The sequence below is a fragment of the Oxyura jamaicensis genome, chromosome 8, assembly GCF_011077185.1.
Source record: "Oxyura jamaicensis isolate SHBP4307 breed ruddy duck chromosome 8, BPBGC_Ojam_1.0, whole genome shotgun sequence".
NCBI lineage: Eukaryota > Metazoa > Chordata > Aves > Anseriformes > Anatidae > Oxyura > Oxyura jamaicensis.
In genome coordinates this window covers 2,162,162-2,179,548 of record NC_048900.1, presented here as the reverse complement: position 1 = coordinate 2,179,548, position 17,387 = coordinate 2,162,162, and the positions used below count along the sequence as shown (strand labels likewise).

Below are 17,387 nucleotides of genomic sequence, written 5' to 3'. Positions count from 1 at the left end.
CCTCAATTAAGATGCAAGGTGCTCTGTTACAAAAGGCAAATAGGTGACTTCAGTTATCAATAGACATCAAAACTTCCCATAAGTTTTCAAAACATTCATGCCTACTTGCTATGCAGCACAAACTAACTTTCAACATTTTTCTTCTCTCCATTTTCAGTTCCCCTTGTTTTTCAACTTAAAGAAACAGAACGGATGGACACAAAGGAAAAAAATATATCAAAGTTACAAAGAAAAGCACTGGAGTTGAGTATCCTGAGAATAAATATGAAAGTTACCTTCAACAGGGTCAATTTTAATGCCTGTTGAGAATAAAGCAGGTGTCTTTCAGTGCAACAAGTTGTGTTTTTGTCACCAAGGACATACTCCCCATAGTCCTGCTGAAGAAACAAACCCAGATGCCAGTTCTAAACTTCTGAACTTCATCACACTTCATTCTTCCTGCACGGTTAGAATGTTCTGCACGTTGTAGTTGTAGCAACAGCAGAAAGCAGAGTATTACTGGACACAAAAGTTGATTATCAGCATTATCCCAGCTAACACAAAAGACAGTCTCTCCAATTGATAAGCAAGTAACCCATTTTTCTCATACCGCTGCCCTTAGTAGAATCTTCGTCTAACCTGCGAGTAGCCAAATTATACTAAATATGTCAACAGTATTCAAATACCAACAGTATAAGAAGTACTCTCATTTTTTAAAACCAGTAAAACAGACCATTACATGGCATTTGTCTGTATGAGTGAATCAAACAATTTCTTATACTATAATTCCGTTCCTCTTATGAAGTCACTGGAGTGACAACCGTGAAGGCAAAACAATAGATCGGGGGGGGAGGAACTGAAGGGAAAAAGCTATTTAATACATTTTCTCCTTCTGTAAGGATAAGCTAAACACATCTTCTGACAACTTACTATTATTTATTAAAATATGTAGTAATAATTTGTTAAGTATACTGCATATAGTTCAAACAGAAAGCCACAACATATCCAAGTACATTTCCACCATGAGGAAACTCAATTATTATTAGCAAAACACAGCCAGTGTTCGGTAGTTTAGTAAGAGAAGAGAACCCCTAAGAACTTGAGCTTAAAAAAAAAGTGAATAATGCTTCAAGAGTATTTACAGACAATGCTACTCTGTGCTTTCTTCTTTCTCTCCATCAGCTCATACCTCTAGACTCGCACTGGTTTTAGTTGTTTACCTACTGCCTTTCCTGTACACTGTTAAATTTCAACAACCAGGAAAAAAACAGACTTGGTGACACATGATGTTAGAAAACTAACAGAGAGTACTAGTATACTAATTTCCAGCATTTCCTACCCAACCCTAACATAACCAACTAAAAAACACAAGGAAAAAAACTCTTAAGCATATTGCACAGGTTGATGCTGCCTTTTGGAAAAAAATAAAGGCCTTTCCTGTATCTTCAAGTGCTACAAAATGATGTTTACACAAATATGAGTTTTCTCTCCTAGGTATAACTGGGGCTATCTGTTCACAAGCACTTCAGTTCTTGGCCTGTGTGCTGCCCAAAGCACTCCCACATCACAAACTCCCAAGTGCTCTGTACCAACTAATATACCATGAACGTATGGCTGCTTGCTTTTCTTTTTCCCCTCCTCATCAGGTAGGGTTGTCAGTAGACTGCAGCCATTGTGAAATGTGCAATGCCCATACCCAGAGTGAGTCACTCAGTTGTTCAGGACACATTCACTGCACAGCTACGCATGCCGATCAGGAGAAAGATAGTATGTCAGACTAAAGTGGCCCACACTGAAATACATTTTTTAAAGAAACACACACTATCAGCTTCAATACTAACCAGAAGCTTACTAAGAGAGTTATTACCAGTACCTGTGTGAGGAATATTCCTTACGCCACATTTATACACCTCAGTAGATTTCTGTGATTACTCCTAGGATACATTAAACACTTAGTACATTCACTTAATCAACTGAAACAGTCTCTATCAGTCCAAGCCTCCAAATAAGTTTACTTATTCAGGGCAAAGCATCTTAACTGTAAAGAGAACACTAGTCAGCAATTCAAGTTAGTTATTAGATCCTGAAACTAACATCTACATAGCCAGTGAGCGATGCAGTGTTTGAGATTAGAAGCTCTGAATTTCCCTGAGTTAGGAGGCCGTTTTGGTTGTAGTGACATGGACCACATGCAATGCGAACAGAGCAACTTAGATGTACACTTTAAAAATAATTATTTAAAAACAATCGTTTTTATTTAACATGGCAATTTTCTAAGGTATGCATGAAGAAATGTAAGCTTAAGATGCACAAAATTTTTTTCAAGAAAAAGAAAACTAAAGAAGTGTCTAACTGTGTAATATAGTGTTATGACTGGAAACTCCTATATGTAGTGGGATCTCATAAAGTAACATCTGACAGAGCTGAAATTCATTCTTTTCATACCGTTATCTAAATTGTAGTGTAAGGGGTGTACTGTGCACATTTCCACGTCTCTGGGAATTCTAGCTAAGCAAAACAAGACATTACACATCACATAAGTATGAATTATTTCACATATGACCACAAGATGACTGGGTTTTGACATGTTCTGATGCCTTCACAAATCAAAATTGCTGCTGCTTTGACAGATATTAGCTGGGAGGTGTGCTCTCATTGCATATTTTGACTTAGGACAGAACACCACGCTTACTTCAAATAAACCAGGCTTTCAAACGGTATTTGTCATTTTCCCACCCTTCACTTCATGTTGAATGTTTTCCTCACTTTTTGGCATTAATTTCTTCTGACTCATATGTAAATAAAATAAAGATGGAACATTCAACACTTTGAACAAAAAATGCTTTAAATCAAACTACACAGCACAAATAAATGGTAATCACCTTTAATTTAACAGTAACTTAGCAGGCAATTGCTGGACTATATGACTCTGAAATTTTAAGTACTCCTCTCACTTTATACTTGCCTTGCTCACACACACAGTTCCCTAAAGCTCAAAAGCCTCTTCCAATTCATAGAGAACTCCCAGGCTACACTTGTTAACTTTTACTATTATTCTTTTTATGAATGGGTTTAAAACATAGGTGGCAAGCTCATTTTTCTGTTTAAGAGAGAAACCAGCCAGACAACAGTTAATAATGTTTTCTTGTTTTTAACCAACATCACTAATGATGATTTTGATAAAAGTTTTTTGAAGAGATGGGTCACAGTCCTTTTCTTCAAGTATCATCAAGTGTATTACAAACATGCTACGTAACTGATCAGCATATATACAGCAGGTACCAAAATCTCAAGAAAGCATAAGGTCAAGCAAATATTCTGGATAAGCTGACCATGTGCACGGACAGGTAAATCCTTGTCTCCTAATGCCTGTCCAATCATGATAAAAACAGTGCTAAAAGCGCATTAAATGTGCCAGTGCAAGTCCTGGGACTCAAAAGCAGCTCCCTATTCACTCCCAAAGCACCCCAAAGAACATATGACAGCAACTGAAAAGCAACATGAATTTTCCCAGTTGCATCCCTCAGTTTTATGTTGTCAGTTCATCAGCAGCAATGAATAGGTGCCAGAGGGAGAAAAAAAAGGGACGTTTACATATTTCACAATGCTTTCAATAAAATATGACTAAAGCCAACACTAGACAACTACATAAATAACATATAGGAGTGGGCAAGAAATTCCATTTTCCATTGTTAGTGTCCTGAGATAACGACAGAAGATCCAGAAGACAGCCCTCTCCCGTAACTCCTCCCATATTTAACAGCTTTCTTCAGAAAACCATCATCCTTTTTATTCTATTCCCTATACTCCTGTGCATAAATAGATGGTTTCTTTTTTAAACCCAGAGAACAAGTCCATTTTTGCATGGCAAAGAGCATATTGTTATGTACTTGTGTGCATTTCCTTGTACTTAATCACTCTCTGATACACCTGCCTTGCCTTCTTTCCTGAATTGTATTAATAATTAAACTTCTACAATCAACAAAAAGAAGTAGTTATGTCATCTAAGGTGTCTTCATTTCATTAGCAAACTAGTATCTGAAAATACGGTTCCAACATTGCACTACACCCAAGGCATTTCAGGAATGCTCAAATTTCCGTAAGAGTCTAAATCACTCAACATTAAGAACGAGATTGATACTGGATCCACTTATTTCTCCTGAATTACCAATGTCACAATTTAATGGTCAAGTAACACATGGTCTACCTGAAACTGCTTCTTCATTAGAAATGACGAGGGCAATTTATACACCGTTTTTCCTCAAAGCCAACAATATGGAGCAGTGTATTTCTTAAAGACTTGAATTTAACTGTCAAATGCATTCCTAATGTTTTAGGAAGTCAATGCTGTCTGCCAGGAAGACTGGGAAACAACTGTACCAGTCTGTATTTCTGGTTGGGCTTAGTTCCCACAGAAATACTTTTAATAACTGTACTTTCCTCCCGATTCTGAGAGTGATTTTGTCTGCAACACTACACAAACACATGGAGCCAGATGGGGCCAGAATCTATACAAATGACTTCCTACAACACTTCCTAGAAGTGAGCTTGCTCAGAAACATAATACAGATGCATCTGTCATAGTAGCCACTACTATCTACAGGCTAATTGTGTTATGTAAGAGCTAGTCCAAGTCCAGCAGAATCAATACTGAACTTGAGAGAGAGCTTTACTAGACAAAACCTCGCTCAGCAAGCAGTTAACATAAATCAGCTTCAGGTGAAAAGGCAGCTAGTTAGTACAGCTGCAAGTTCCCTGGACAAATATGGAGACTCTCTTCATTAGAAAACTTCTGCGTGTACCACTGAAATAGGATTTCTTGCATGCGTCCACTAACATAACCTACAGTTCTCCTGTCCCATATATTTTTTCATTCTCATTTCTCAGCCTGCTTTTATGAAGTACTGATCCACTTCCTGCAACAAAGCTAAGTACAAAAGTGAAATAAATAATAAATTAATAACCACCAAGAAGTGCCTTCCTTGTTATAACAAATATGGTAAAATTCATAACTGAACTTGAAAAAGTAATGCAAGGCAAACGTCTGTTTCTCTGTCTACAGAAGTTCTAGTTCCCGTATTTTTCTGTCCTGTTACAGACACTTTTTTTTTTTTTAATTCCCATGTTAACTGTTTTGGAAAAGGGGGAGGGAGGAAGAGGACAGAAAAAAGCATGTTTTTAACCACCATACAACACAGGAGAGTGTTGCTTTGAAAAGAGGAAAAAAAAAAAAACAACACACAAAAATAAGCTTTAAAAGAGTAATCTGACACCACTGCATTCATTTAGAACTCCTATTTACAGTTCAGTGCTTAAGAGAAGTCTTTTGTGTAGAGCCTCCAATTTATCTCTATGGATTTTTGGTTAATAAAGCATACACTGCTGACTAAATATCAGCTGACAATGACTGCTTAACGTCTTACAATTTGCAATTACTGAGGCTTCAAGTAGTTCATTTTGTATTGGCAATTTACCCCCTTATTTGCTAAGTGTACATCCTACCTTCACACCAACTGCAACATCAGTGACAATGCTGTAAAAAAAAAAAAGAAACACAAGTCAACCAATTTGTCCTCATAAAAAGAACTTTTAGATGTATTGCAATACTGAAACAATTAGGTATCAAAACAGCTGACAACTTCCCCGATCCAGAAAATGTGCCCAAAGAACACAATGTGACTATGGGGAAGTAGCAAAGCAACCTACAAAAGCCACTGAGCCACTTACAGGTATCTCCAGAGTAGTCCAAAGTTTAAGTAAATATTACTCTAATGTAACACTGCCAGGAAACGCATTTAGGAAGCTCAGGTCTCTGGACTACATGAAATTACACACAGGGTGAAAATAAGAAGAACCTAAGAGTAAATACAGAACTTTTCTCACCCACCCTCATTAACCAGACACCCAGTTCAACAAAACGGATAATCATACAAGTCTTCTAACTGCATAAAGCAATAAATGCATGTTTTTGAAAGAAGCTTAAATAAAGAAAAACCACATTGGCTGGTATTAAGATTTCATCGTTAGGTATCTACATGAAACTGCAACAGGTACACCAAGGTGCATCTTTTCCTTACAACTTGTGACACCATAACTTACACTGTGTAATAAAACTCTAAAGACAACATAAAACAGCACAAAAGAAAATAAGAAAGCAAAAAACAAATATCTGAAAGCATTCCACAGTGTAATACTCATCACTGGCAAGATTTCTCTGGCAGGATAAATAACTCCCAACATTATAAACACAAGTAACCATAAAAAGCCTTTAAAACTCTCACAGTTGAAAGGTTATAAGCGTAAAGCATACCAGAGAGATTGCTTCTCTGTTTGAATCAGAACAAACAACTTAATTGGAAACCTGGAAGCGGGAAGATGTTGTATTTACACTGACAAACGCTACAACCACCAGTCTCCTTTTCCAGGTCCAAGAGAAGGGAGGCCTTGTGCGGAGCGCCTGCCCACCATGCTCCAGGCCAGCTCTGAGGGTCCTTGCTGTCCCCTAACTCCTTCCAAACCTTCCCTTCTTTGGCTTTTACAGCCTCTCTCCAGCGTGCACAAAGGCATCTTTCTACCTGGGGAGAGGAGGCAGCCAAAGGACTACTAGTCAGTTTCTGAAAACAAAAGAGCTCGACATCTGGCTCCCGCTGGTATTGCTCCTCCTCTCCAGCCAGCTCCAAAACAAACCGAGCCCCACACAGAGCGAGCCTCCCCACCCCGCGGCCGGGGGGCAGCGAGAGGAAGCACGGACGGGGCAGGAGCGGGCAGGGAGCCCCCGAGGGGCGGGAGGGGGGCACATCGCGCTCCGTCCTCGCGGCGGGTCCCGACGCCCCGGGCACCGCGCTAAGCAGGGGGCGGGCTCGCACGGCCCGGAGCCCTCGGCACTGGGCACCGAAGCCCCCACCGAGGGCCGGGGAGGCTGAGATCCCTGCTCCCCACCCGGCGCCGGGCCTCGGGGTCCGGCCGTCCCGCAGCGAGCCGGGGCAGCGGCCGCTCCCCACGCCCCGCCGGAGACCCGGCAGCGGGGGCTGCTCCCGAGCCCCGAGCGGGCGGCGGCACCGGCGCGGCGTGCCCTCGCCCCCAGCCGTGGCTCACCCGTCCATCGCCGAGCAGGACGAAGCGCGGAGCAGCGGGACGGAGAGCCGCGCGGCCGACGAGCACGGGCGGGCTGCGAGAAAATGGCGGCGGGGCCTGCACGGAAACCAACCCGCGGGGCCGAGCGGCGGATTCCGCTCCTCGGCGTCGTCCCCCTCCCGCATGCGCCGGGCGCTGCGCATGCGCAGTCACCGCAACCGAAGGTTTTGCCCTCAGCTGCTGCCCGTGAGGCGGCGAGAGCTGTCCCGCTCGGCTGCCCCGGCGGGACGGGGACGGGCACGGGGCCGACAAGCGCGGCCCCAGGCGCGGGGCTCCTCCGGCCCTCGGCGTTCCCTGACCCGGCGTCTCACACTTGTGCGGTGGAACCCGCCGGAGTTGGTGCCGCCCCCGCCCAGTCTGTCCCGTCCTGTTAGGTGGAAGTTCGAGGGGCAGGCGCTGAGCGCCCCCTCCGCCCGAGCGCCCCCCGGTCCCGTCCTCGCCGCCCAGCCGCCCATCAGGGAGCGTCCCGCGGTTCCCTGAGTGCTAAATACTATTTCAAAAAATAAAGGTGAAAGTGCAAGTCCACTGTTGCAGAAACGTGGGCTGCCTCTGCGGAAATCAGCGTAGTCACGGTGGTGAACCATGAGAGAACAAACCGAGGCCGTCAGGAAATGTGCTGCTTTTCCCCACTCCTGCACTCGGTCTCACACATCTCACAGTGTTTCTAAAAAGAGGAAACACTACCCAAAAGTTCAGACCATGTCACTAAGTGCACAGTCCAATGTCTTCTTAAATTCAGACAGGCTTGGTGCGGTGACTACTTCCCTGGGGAGCCTGTTCCAGTGTGCAACCACCCTCGGTGAAGAACCTCCTCCTGATGTCCAGCCTAAACTTCCCCTGCCTCAGCTTAACACCATTCCCACGGGTTCTATCACTGGTGATTACAGAGAATAGGTCACCTGTCTCTCCACTCCCCCTCACGAGGAAGTTGTAGGCTGCGATGAGGTCCCCCCTCAGCCTCAGTGACAGTGGCCCAGTGACCTCAGCCAATCTAAAAATCAGCATGAGGTTAGATCAGCATGATCTAAACATGCCTGATCACAAGCCCAGACAGATACTAAAAAGTAGAATCAGAATCACAGAACGTCTCAAGCTGGAAGGGACCCATAAGGATCATTGAGTCCAACTCCTTGCTTCACAAAGGTCTACCCCAAAATTCAGATCATATGACTTAAGAGCACAGTCCAGACGCTTCTTAAACTCTGAGAGGCTTAGTGCCATGACTGCATCCCTGGGGAGTCTGTTCCAGTGTGCAACCACCCTCAGTGAAGAACCTCTTCCTGATATCCAGCCTGAGCCTCACCTGTCACAGCTTGACACCATTCCCTCGGGTCCTATCACTGGTCACTGAAGAGAATGGGTCGTCATCTGCCCCTCCACTCCCCCTCCTGAGGAAGCTGTAGGCTTCAATGAGGTCTCCCCTCAGCCTTCTCTTTCCCAGGCTCAACAGGCCAAGTGACCTCAGCCGTACGTCTTCCCCTCTAGGCCCCTCACCATCTTTGCAGCCCTTTGTAGTAATCGGTGTCTTTGTATTTTCTGTGTTAGGTTCTGGCAATACTAGTTTCAAAAATACCTTTGAGATAGCCTGATATTTGATTGAACTATTATTTTTTTCTGGTTAGTATAAGCCCCTTGGAGTCTGTCACTGAAACTATTGCAATAAAGCGCGATAAAAACTTGAGGCAAAATACAACACACATCTCCATAACTAGAAAATCAGCATTTTTCAGTTCACTGTGCTTCACTATCCCTGTCTCCGTCTCCAAGTGGCTCTGTGAGTAGCACAGCAACTAACTTAAGAGTACGTGGAAATTCTCATTCCAATTTTTGAGTTTTGTTGCTCTGTTATGGAAAAGTCACCTGGGTTCTCTGCAGAAATGAATTTATGAGGTGGAAAAGAACTAATACCAGTTCTTATAAATACTAGTATCATTTGGGTATCTGCAACTACCTTTTCCTTCAGCAACTGTTTTCAGCACCCACTACTAAACACTAGACCAAAATCGTTGAATCATAGAATAACCAGCATTGGAAGGAACCCATGCGGATCATCGAGTCTAACTCCTGGCTCTACACAGGACCACCCAAAAATCAAGCCGTATATCTCAGAGCATTGTCCAAACTGCTTCTTGAACTCTGTCAGGCTTGGTGCTGTGGCCACTTCTCTGGGGAGCCTGTCCCAGTGCCTGACCACCCTCTCAGTGAAGAACCTTTTCCTAACACCCAGCCTGAACCTCCCCTGTCCCAGCTTCATGATGTCCCGTTGGGTACCAAGGCTATCATTTGTTATATTCACTACACTGTTAGGTAGAGCAGCAAAATTTTTTTGGCCTATGTCCTCAATGGAGCTGACAGCCATGCCCACACTCAGGCCTTCCAGCCCTGAGCACAATTTTGACAATTGTGATTCTTATAAACCCCTTTTTAAAATTTGCACTTATTCTTCCTACTTTCTTATTTCCAACATTCTTATGTTAAAAATAAAATACAAATATTTCTTGTAGCAGTCTACTGTTAGCATGTGGTAAAATTGAGGACTTCAGAGATTTAGAATTTCTTATAACTGTCTTTAAAAAAACTGCATTTTTATATGTTTATTCCATATAAATCATATTCCTGTAGTTTCTGGCATGTTTAGTACACTTTGCCTGTCGTATACAATTGCAGCTTGGGGTTATAGTCAGCTTCCCTCATTTGCCACTGCCTTCACTCCTGTTTGTTGCCACATTATGTTGGTGATTTTTCCGTTCTTTTTTTCCCTTTCTAAATCTAAACCCATTTTTGTTGTTGTGGTGGTGGGTTGTGTGTGTGTGTGTGCGCGTGTGTGATAGAACTATTGGTTCTTCTGCATATTACAAATATCAAATCTGTGTTTGTCTGACTTACCTCACCACCTATCTCGCTTACCTCTGCCTTTATACTAATGTCATCTTAAAACCCATGCTTATCTTTTTTTGTTATAATATTCCAATTTTCTTCTTTCATGAAACCTACCAGAATCCATCTGATTAAATGCACTAATATTCATTGTGTTTATCATCTGAATGAAATGCTCCTCCATATAAGGGAGACCAAGGAGAGGGCTATGAATGTTTACAGCAGAAAAGACATTGGAACTGAGTTTACAAATCTTTGTGAAACAGTTAAATAACAAAACAAAAACAAATTTAAAAAAAAGTATGAGTGGATGTGAAATTATAGAGCAAAACTCTGGTCCTTCTGAATCCAGCAATAAAATTGGTAATTAATCTGGATTTTACCTAGAGCATTTAATCTTAGAAATAATATACATATATATATATCAATAACCAGCATGTAACTAACAAAATCGATCTTCTTGCTCATTTGCTTATTAAGTATGGTATTCCACTTCATGTAGCTTTGCCCTTTATACTATTAAAGTATCTTTAGTAAGCTTTTGGATGTCTTTGTAAAATATCTGGCATATTTTGAACATTGTGATAGTACAAACAATGACTTGGTCATGCTGTAGTTTGTCATTCCTTTGTCTTTATCATATTTTAGAAGGTGAGAAAAACATTGCTGTCCAAACACTCCCCTTTTCCTTAGGCCCTGTAAACCTTCTGCTGCATTCTAGTACCAGATTCTTTTGAAGAAGGCTAAAATATCTGGTATTAGGCAGCAAACCACCTCTAGAAAACCCTCCGCATTTAGTGGTTATATTTATGAAACATGAGGGTTTATACCCTCTATTCAACTTATTCTAACTAGAATTTAAGCGCAAATATTATTATTAGCTACACAAAAGTTCAGTACTTTTTAAATCCTATTAATCTTACTGTCACAAGTTTGTTTCCCAAAATAATCTCCTTTGATTATCAGTACATTTAGATGTTTGACTTTCATTGTTTCCTTTTTATTTCATGAGCATCTAATAACTAATAGTCTGTGTAGTCCAGCAGCAGTACTAACAGTGGTGTACACTTAGTGAAAGACTAGGGATTAGGCAGCACACAGAGATACTCGCTCCACAACCTTTTCCCAAATTCAGTCCTGAGTTCAGAGTGGCTGAGAAAGAAAAGAGCATCCATACCTGGAGAGGATATATTTTCCAAGAATACATCTGAACACTTTTTGACATTCACAACATTCTAGGGAAGCAAGTTATACAATTTAATTAATCATTGTGTAAGAAGTATTTCTTGCTGTTTCTTTCAAGCCTGCTGCTTGATCATTTCCATCAATATCCATTTGCTATTTTCTTAACAAAAATAGCTGGATGACTTTCCCTGTTCACCTAACCATAGCATTCATGAATGCATATACCGTCTTCATTTTATTTCAAGAATCTTTGTAAATTTAATTTCTCCTCTATTGGAAGTCATTCCATATTTTGAGTAATTTGTCTTGCTTTTTTCTACAACCTTCCTAATTCTTTTCTAGAAGATTGTGATGGTCCTCGCTATTCACATTACAAAACAAATGCTTTTATATAGATGAATAATACATATTTTATTTGTTTATATATATATATATATTTCCTGATAAAGCCAATCTGATTTGCACATTTGAGTTCTGCTAAACCATGACCTGATATTTTCACAGAACTCAAGCAGGCTTTCCTGTGTAGTAGTCATTCATTTAGATTCCAGCAATTTACATGTATAGTTTGTTTTTTCTCCCTTGCATATTGCTTCAATTTTTCAGAACAGAATTTAACTCGCCATTTTATCATTCAGTCACAGAGTATCATGAGAGCTTTCCACAATTCTTCACGGTCAGCTTTTGTTTTTATTACCATGAATAATTCAGCATCATCAGCAAACTTGGTAGCCTCGATAATCACTCTTTTTTCCAGATCATTTAGGAATATGCTGAACAGCACGGGTCCCTGTGGTACACTACCAATGACCCCCTTCTGCTGTAAAAAAATATATATACTATTTATTTCTTGGCTCTTCACATCATATCTTGTAGTAATCTGCCATTAATAACTAATAGTAAGTTATTCATATATCAAATAATTTACCTCATAGTCCTGTATCAGCTTATTCTCAAGAGTTGTGGGCAGAGAATTCCAACAAATTATTTTTTTTGAAAGTAGTATTATGCTGTTTCAATCAATCCTAAACAACAAACTTACTAACTCCTGTAAAGAATGTTATACTTTTTGCTGTTATATACACTTGTAAAGTAAAAACTCTTCATTTATTTGTCTGTATCACCAAACTAGATAGCTCTATCATCTCTTTAGTTTCCTCATATTAACAGTGATGTTGCTTAGTATAACAGTTCCTCTGGGTATTGTGGGAAAGGTTGATCAGTTTACCAGTCTTTGTTATATTAAACCACATTATTCTATCTTAAATCAATTCTTATCAACTTCATAAATTCCCTAGATGCCTTTGAGCAAAGTCCCAACATTTATTAGTAGCTATTCATCTTTTTGTGCTCCTGCAAACAATATCCTTAATCAACATTTCTTTCCAGCAGTCTGTGTTGATTTACTTTGTTTTATGGAACTAAGTTTTGAAGTGACTTTGAAGTAATTCTTACAAGCACAGTACCCTAAATACAAGTCTCTTTTTCATCTTCAGGTCAGAACGTGTCTCGCTGGTCCAAGTCCCACAGGGTATTCTCCAGCATTTCATTTCTAGCCTTTTTCCTAGAAAGACAGCTTATTTGGAGGAAGGGAAAGAGGGGGAGCTGGGAGCTGCTCTCTACCATCTTAAATGCCAAAACCTGTGACATAACTTATACTATACTTTACTAAACATTCATATGGATCTAAAAGTCAGTTTTTGACAACTACATTATTATTTGCCTGCTCACCTTTCTCTCTTGCTTGTACTATATCTGCCTGGAAATTTATTTTCCAGAGCAAATGCACCTTTTTCTAACACTTATTAAATATACGTACATTTACCTTCATTGGGGCTACAGATCAGTTTTACTTTTTCTTGCAAACATTATATACCAGAAGTGGTTGCTTATATGTTTCACACCGTAAGGTTGGCTTGTTCTTTGCCTCAGCCAGTTAGCAGCAGCACACGGACGGTGGTGTAGGACAGGCATGACTGCAGCTCTCATCCTAGTGCAGTGTTCTGTCATGGAAACAGGTGAAATGAATCTTCTTTCAGGAAAATATATATATATATATATATATATATATGCCTGTGAGGTATAAGGCAAAGGGGAGAAAGTTCTCTGCTTCTTGATTTAATAAAATGTATGGATCCTTCTGTTATCACAGATTGATAAGAAAGGCTGGCCTTGCCACTCTTCAAGTCCCAGCCAAAATATCCCAACAACAAAGCAACGATTACTTTCCAAGTATGTTAATACAGTTTTAGCCATTTATGAGAACCTAGTTTTTCCCCGACTGTATGTGCAGTAGGTCTGACCAGCACTGAGGAGGACGGCTCCCTTTCATGATGTGTGGTTTGCCATCTTTACTTGCAGACAAAAGTGAGCTCAAACCAAACATTTAAGCCACAGCCTGAGTAAATAATTCCATACTTGACACATAAGCTGTGATAGGTTAGCAGTTTGTATCACAAAACTAGGCTTAGATGTATTTTGACTCACCCTCTGCCCAACTCACAGGCCAACCTCAAACTGAAGACTTTCTGAAATGTACACAGAGAGCCCAGGCCTGTACAAGGTCTGAGGTTGCCTACATATACAAACATGATAACTGATTAGTAAAAAGGTGGCAAAAAAGAAATGAACTGGTTTTTGTTTTAAGAAGTGAACAGCATGTTCAACACCAGAAATTAAAACCCCCGGTAACATAGTAAATTAAAGCAATATGTTTTCAGAAAAAGAAAGAAAGCTCAGCACTTTCAAAGAATGCACAGTTGGACTGAAAATGAGACTTTTGCTATTGATTTCAGGAATCCACAACTTGAACTCTGAACTCTAATAATTTAAAAGGAGTAAAAAGTGTCTCACAGTAATTTTTAAAAGGTCATGTAAGTGACGGATGAGCTCACCTTTCCACCTTACTCTTTCATGTTAGAAAGTGGAATTATTTTTGTAGATTTTTTTTCAAACTGTGCTCTCACAACATCCCATCCTACAGAAGTTCTTCCAAACCCTTTTACATCTTACACAGGCACAATATTAGGCTTATTTAATAGGGATTATTTTACAGACTCCTACAAGAATGTGTACAATATCAAAAAGAATATCACAGAGGAAAAATATTTTCAAATTGATGCTGTCCAGGGTGGTGAAAGATATTCAAAATATAAACTCTCTAAGAAAAATATCTTCAAAGAGGAAAACCCAGAGATGTGACTGTTTTTTAAAAATGAAAATCTTCAAAGCAGGCATCTCTTTCTGCGAGGAAATCCTCAAAGAAGCATTCCTCCAGAGTGATTTCATAACTTTGAAAGAAACAACCTATACATAAAATTGAAGGCAATATTTCCTTGATAGAGTATAAAGTGTTCTTAAAGGGAGAAATGCTGCCATTATTAACGACAGAGGTGATCAACCCCAACTTGTCTCACAAAAAAAAAAAAAAAAAGATTTTTAAAAACCTTTTAACATAATGTCAAAGTTATGAAACTACCTTATTACAATATTTTTAACAAAAGTATTGGTGGCATTATGTTCTTTCATCACTGGACAGGTAGTTTCACACACACTGCATAGCTGAAAACAGCTTCTTCATTTCTAAAAATGGCAGCAAGGAAGTTCATGGAGTGGAGGCCAAAGGAAATTCTTGTGAGAATCGTGAATTATATTCTCAAGCAGTAACACAGATTTCATAAAAGTAAAGATTTCATAAAAGTAAACTCCTTTTCACAGAAGAACGCAGGTTTTCAGTACATTTCCTAGTTGAGAATAGGATGGCTTTTAAATCTTAACTGTTTTTCCATGAAGAGAATCCATTTCTTGTCACAGAGCTCAGCGCCTGCCCCTCCGCTCCCCTCATGAGGAAGCTGCAGGCCGCCATGAGGCCTCCCCTCAGTCTCCTCCATGCTGAAGAAACCAAGTGAGTGCAGTTCCTCCTCATACATCATTCCCTCTAGACCCTTCACCATCTTTGTTGCCCTCCTTTGGAGGTGCTCTAATAGTTTTGTCTTTCTAAGCTTGTGGCCCTACAGGATCACTCAGAGGGTCTGACTGCCGTGGCACGCACTGTTAGCGTATGAGCAAGCTGCACCTGACCCACAGCCAAGGGCAAACCAAAATGATTTTCTAGGTAAGACGTTGGAGTTCAAAGCAGCCTGGAGAAAGACAATCTTTTTTTTTTTTTTTTTTTTTTTTTTTAAATTGAAAAATCCAGAAATTAGGAGATAAAATACATATTGGACCACCTGAATGGCCATTTTCCCTCATACCTATGAAGTCTTGGCAGCAGCATAGAGCAGCAGCATAGGTCACATACTATTCCCAGCTATGCAGACCATACAATCAAAAACCAGTAGAAATTCAATAATGTAGTATACCCAACTCTCCTTTAGTCTCTTCTCATGCTGTCCTCACACTCTCCTCACTTCAGGGTACGTGTACAATAAACACCCTTAACAGAACGCAGCTGAGGTGACACACTGATGCTGTGGTTTTTCATTGCTTTGCTGTACACACTCTTCCCGCTCCTCTATTTTTCTAGCAGCAGTTTATCTGGCACCACTGAAATATCTTTCTGTATTAAACATTCTGGATAAAATTATTCTTTCAGGCCTACTCATCTGAAATACTTTTTAGCATATACATTTCACAGAACTGTGATTCCTGTGGTGTTAGTGGGAGATTCAATACATACAGGATACAAACCTGACCCAAACAGCATACTCTATATGACAGAGGTCTTTCATAATTCTTTCTCTCATTTTGGGAGAGGCGAGTGCACCTGCAGCTCCAGCTTGGCAAGACTGGCATGGTGAACGTAGAGCTTTGGTGTCATGAGCATCAGTGTCCAAGGAATTCTTAGAAGATGCTTGAATACCACAGGTAGATCCAGTAACTTGCACTGCACCTTGGGCTACAAGGCTAAAAAGGCACCAAAAAGCAATCCGTAAGCTAATGTCTTTTTTTGTTTCTTTGTTTTTTCCTCATGCTCCACAGGAATTTCATGCTATGTTAGCTGCAATTTAAAGCTGACCTGCTACAGCAAATAAAAGTCCCACTTACGGGGAAGTAGCGAGAACAGAACAGGGGCACCTCAGCAATCTTCCTTGTCAATCTAACCCTCCTTGTCTTTGTAATTTGGAAAATAATAGAAAACTCCAAATGTTTTTGAGGGCACATATATTCCCTGCTAAATGGTATTTTCCATTTGAAAATCGTAATTTGCTCTATCAACCATACAAAGCGGATACAGTTTTCTTTCTTTCATAACATAAACTGTTTTAGAAATGTTATGTGGTAAAAGGCACATCAGCTGACTGAGAATCTGAAAACAGGTGTCAGACAGAAGAGCAACAAGTCAGAGATGTAAGTCTGAAATAATCCTGTAAAGTTCATTACTTTTTCAGAATGGGTATCATTAAAAAAAAAAAAAAAAAAAAAAAAAAGCCTTCAGTTTGCCATTCCAAAAACTAATGTACTTTATAATTCTGAGAGTAATCTTCTGTGTAGTCTGCTGTCATTTAGGACTGCTGATGTAGCTGGAGAACAAGAGCAGCTTGTCACACTGCATTATTAACTGTCTGCTTGTAAACCTCAGAGACTTTCTGCCCACTTGTGACTTAATATCTCATTAACCTTTTACAATATCTGAACCCAACAAAGATATCTGCATTTTGTGAATAAACATCAGCTATCATCTCAACTTCTCTCATGAACAGCAGCAATGTTTAACAGTACGAGATATAGTTCAGTGATACGCATGCTCTTCAAAATTTAGATTGTAGCAATCTTCTTTATGGCAAATTTACATGTCTATACCATTTACTTATTTTTTTATTTCAGATATCAGTCCAATATGTTTGCTGTCTAATGTTGTGACTTCGGAACTATGTAAAAAAATATATAGATATATATTTTAAAGGGTAAAACTGATCATTTACAGGCAATAAAGGCATGGAGTACCAGAAACAGAAGTCACTGTCCTGTGATAAGCAATCAAAATACTACATTGCTCTGCTCCTGATGCAGGTTTTCAGACAGGCTGTGATGCCTGGGTAGTCATATTTTACATACAGGCAGGCAGAGTTAAGCCTTGGCCTTGAGGTGCAGGAGCTTGCTGGCTGAGGGAGTCAAGGCTGCGGACACCACTTGAGGATGAGCAGCATGTTCAGAGCACAAAGTCTCTCAGTTCCAACCCAACCTGAGGCAATACAGCTCCCTCCTATTAC

At 40.3% G+C, this 17,387-nt stretch overlaps 1 protein-coding gene across 5 annotated transcripts in view; it reads right to left on the bottom strand.

The window, feature by feature from the left end:
* The window catches only part of PTBP2 (polypyrimidine tract binding protein 2), a 50,796-nt gene extending 43,535 nt beyond the window's left edge, over positions 1–7,261 (bottom strand). For 3 of the 5 annotated variants that reach the window (XM_035333103.1, XM_035333105.1, XM_035333106.1), the window contains exons 1-2: positions 7,075–7,261; positions 5,482–5,512 (exon numbers count right to left, since the gene is read on the bottom strand). In XM_035333103.1, coding sequence (XP_035188994.1) covers positions 5,482–5,512; positions 7,075–7,256 — 213 coding nt within the window. In that variant the 5' untranslated portion in view covers positions 7,257–7,261. The remainder of the gene's footprint in view (positions 1–5,481; positions 5,513–7,074) is intronic. The other 2 variants (XM_035333107.1, XM_035333108.1) reach the window with 2 other exon arrangements.
* Positions 7,262–17,387: the final 10,126 nt, after the last annotated feature.